This window comes from Cryptomeria japonica, chromosome 3, assembly GCF_030272615.1.
Source record: "Cryptomeria japonica chromosome 3, Sugi_1.0, whole genome shotgun sequence".
Classification (NCBI taxonomy): domain Eukaryota; kingdom Viridiplantae; phylum Streptophyta; class Pinopsida; order Cupressales; family Cupressaceae; genus Cryptomeria; species Cryptomeria japonica.
In genome coordinates, this window is record NC_081407.1 from 145459607 (window position 1) to 145462956 (window position 3350).

At 30.1% G+C, this 3350-nt stretch overlaps 1 protein-coding gene across 1 annotated transcript; it reads left to right on the forward strand.

Moving 5' to 3' along the window:
- Positions 1 to 313: 313 nt before the first annotated feature.
- Positions 314 to 1443, forward strand: LOC131037836 (EG45-like domain containing protein). Its single transcript, XM_057970068.2, has 3 exons — positions 314 to 511; positions 684 to 984; positions 1150 to 1443. The coding sequence occupies exons 1-3, from the start codon at positions 400 to 402 to the stop codon at positions 1154 to 1156; spliced, it is 420 nt and encodes a 139-aa protein (XP_057826051.2). The 5' UTR covers positions 314 to 399; the 3' UTR covers positions 1157 to 1443.
- The last annotated feature ends 1907 nt before the right edge of the window (positions 1444 to 3350 follow it).

Consider the following 3350-nt stretch of genomic DNA (forward strand, 5'->3'; position numbering starts at 1 on the left):
ACATAACAAATAGTAAATTCTAGAAGCTTATAGGTATGCGTCTACGTTACTTCCCCACACAAGAAATTGGCAAGGATGATGGAATCGTGTAAGCAATTCAACAACAACAAAATCGACGAGTGAATTACGAATAGAGTTTGGGCAGTTGCGAAAAATTTGACATCTGATCCTGGACACAACTGAATGGATAATAACCCAATGTCTTCATTCCATCTGATTAGTTCCAACAAAACTATTTTTGGTATGCAAAAGTCAAGTGTTTGCTAGCGTATCGGACCTAATGCGTTTAGTGGAAGCAAGAACAGAATCTGTAAGAAATACGCTAAGCTCTATATAATGCATCGCGGGCTTATTGGACAGTAAAGAAAAACAATTTGAAGTTAGTGATTCAACGTAATCATGAAGACATATGCAACCATATTTGCTATAATTTCAGTAAGTTGGGCGATTCACCTTCATTTTTGCGTGGCAGATGTTGGCACAGCAACCTCTTATGGCCCTCCTTACGTTCGTAAGTATCGTTTGCTTGATAAAGCATTTCACCAAAGCCTTTTGTTTTAGGTTTGATTATACTGTAAGGGGCTCTGATTTGATATTCCGCTGGATTATATGAGTCGAAAGGTTGTACGACCATTTATTATTATATTTTCTGGTAGGTTGATTTTTTAATTTGGGTTTTGCAGCAACTTCTTGCTATGGGTACAATCAGAGGCAATTCCCAGCAGGCAATCTCTTTGGAGCGGCTAATGACGCAATTTGGGACAACCAGGCTGCCTGCGGAAGAAAGTACAGAAGCAGATGTTTGAGCGGAACAAGTAATGAAAGAGTTAATCCATGCAGAAAAAGATCGCTTGTGGTAAAGATCCTGGATTACTGTTCTTCCGCTGGATGCGATAATGGCGATGCAACTTTCCATTTATCTGCGGATGCGTTTTCTCACATTGCTCATTCCTCTGCTAAAAAGATTAACGTCGAATACGAACAGTAACACTCCATCTACCAACCTGTCATATACAATTATCACAACTATAATTTTACTTAGAAAGTGTATAAAGTTGGACTGAGCATTTTGCGGGCGAAGGGGATTCTGAAAATTTGAATTTGTTCATGCATGGCTGAATGTTTATTGTTTTGTTGTTGTGTGTACAGAGTGTGATCCATCAGACTTGTTCACGAAGGTATTTGAGGGGCTACTGCTAGAGACGTGTGATCCATCAGACTTGTTAACTGTGGATGCTTACTTCTATAACCTGCGCTTTGTTAGAGGGATATTGTCAAACATACAGAGCTTCATTCAATGTATATGCAGCGGTAGCAAGTTTAGAATTTGATGGTCATCTGTATCTATTATATGTAAATTTTATGACAATGGTTCTCATTTAAATGTTTTTTATTTGATGTTTTAAGAAAAAAAATAAATTATCAAAAATGTTTCATTTTTGAGTTTTTTTGTAAAATTTTTATACTAAAATATTATTTATTTGTTTTACTAATCATATATATTAAATATGAAAAAAATATATTTTTATATTTTGTATCAGTAAATTATAATTTAAGAATTTAAAGGATTTAAGGATCACTCTTTTTTTATTAATATTAATAATAAAAATATACATTTACAAAGTTTTCAAAAATCCAGAGATTGAATTAAAAATTCTTTAACAATATTACATCATTACTTAACATTTAATATATTTTCCCATTCTTCAAATATATTAATAGATTTATTTATATTATTCTATACAAATCTTCACATAAGACATAGTCAACCCAACCAACTAACTACTCCAAAAAAAACAAAAACAAACTCCGTTTCCAGCATAAGCCATATAAAAGATCTTTAAGATCATTGCCAAAGTAAAGGGCTTCCATTCTACCCAATTATTGTTGTCATATAAAAAAAATTATTAGGAGGAAGACTTTCACCTATGATGTCCTCGCTAAGGATGATAGTCAAATTGCTTAATATTTTCTTCTCAATAGTGTTATCAGCTTCTTTAATAGTTTTCTTATTCTTTTTTAGATCCAAACAATAAAGAAAAACATTGACACCACATCATATTTGACTTTGTATATATTTGTGGTCTATAGACAAAAAGTTCTCATAGAAAACCTACTCTAGAATAAATAAACCATAACTAATGTTGGTCTTCAAAATACTTTTCTTCGTCATTTGTTTGCTAATTTCACTAAGAAATTCCATTCACTTTTGTTCACAAATCAAAAAAACTATAAATTTCTATATTTAATAAATAAATGTAAATAATTTAATTATCATTTGTCATACATGAATAGATTTATGTTATAATTTATAAAAATTATTAAATTTATATTACATTTTTAAAGATAATCTTATTAAAAATATTTAAATTTTTTTTAAAATAATTATATTCTATCTTTAAAAATATTTCAAATTAATGTTTATTTTAATTTTTGGTAATAAATATTTAAAAATGATACGTATTAATTTAAAATAATAATAAGTATTAATAGTAAATGTAAAAAAATATTTACTATTACAATTCATAGTAAACTTTTAAATCTATATTATTTAAAAAAACAATAATCTTATTAAAAATATGGTTCAATTTGTGACACCTCTACTTGAAAAATATCAAAATATCCCCTTTGGGTTATGAGAAAAGACTCCTAAGTCACAAATCTATGTTTAAAATCTCGAAGTATTCTTTATCAATAAAAAAAATATGACAGTTTGAAAAGTTAAATTTTTAAAATTCACCTATGCTACAATGTTCTAAACTCGAAAATTCTAAAGTTGAAATTTCTAACTGAAAGCTCGATTATTCCAAGAATCTAACCTGAGAACTTTTGCAACTACTTCAAGATTCTATTTAAAGATCTCCAAAGAAGTTTGCAGCTACAGAATGTGGAAATCTTATTAGTTGACAGAGATTTAGAAGCCTTCAGGCAAGTGTGAATATAGAGGGACAGAACAAGGTATGTGAACTGTTTGCCAGAATGCTCAAAGAGTCGTTATCTCATAGACATGCGTGCAAACTGTGGAATCATGGACATTACACATGAAATGTTTGACAATATCCTCTAACAAAGCGCAGGCTATAGAAGTAAGCATCGACAGTTAATTTGAAATGTTTGACAAATGCGAACAGTGTCTTAACATAGAAGAGGCACGCAAACTGTTTGACATAATGTTTATGTAGAATTTTGAACCTGACCTATCCTCTCTAAACCAGCTAATTAGCAAACAATAACAGCAAAAAAATAAATTGCAAAAAGAAACCACAATTCAGAATAAAAAACATAGTGCCCTATTTTTTGGAATTGCATACACCAATTTTTTTATTGAAGCTTAATTAAAAAATTACATA

Coding starts and splice junctions, on each gene's coding strand:
- LOC131037836 (XM_057970068.2), top strand. CDS start 400: ATGAAGACATATGCAACCATATTTGCTATAATTTCAGTAAGTTGGGCG. Junction 512..683: donor TTATGGCCCTCCTTACGTTC/GTAAGTATCGTT, acceptor TGGGTTTTGCAG/CAACTTCTTGCTATGGGTAC.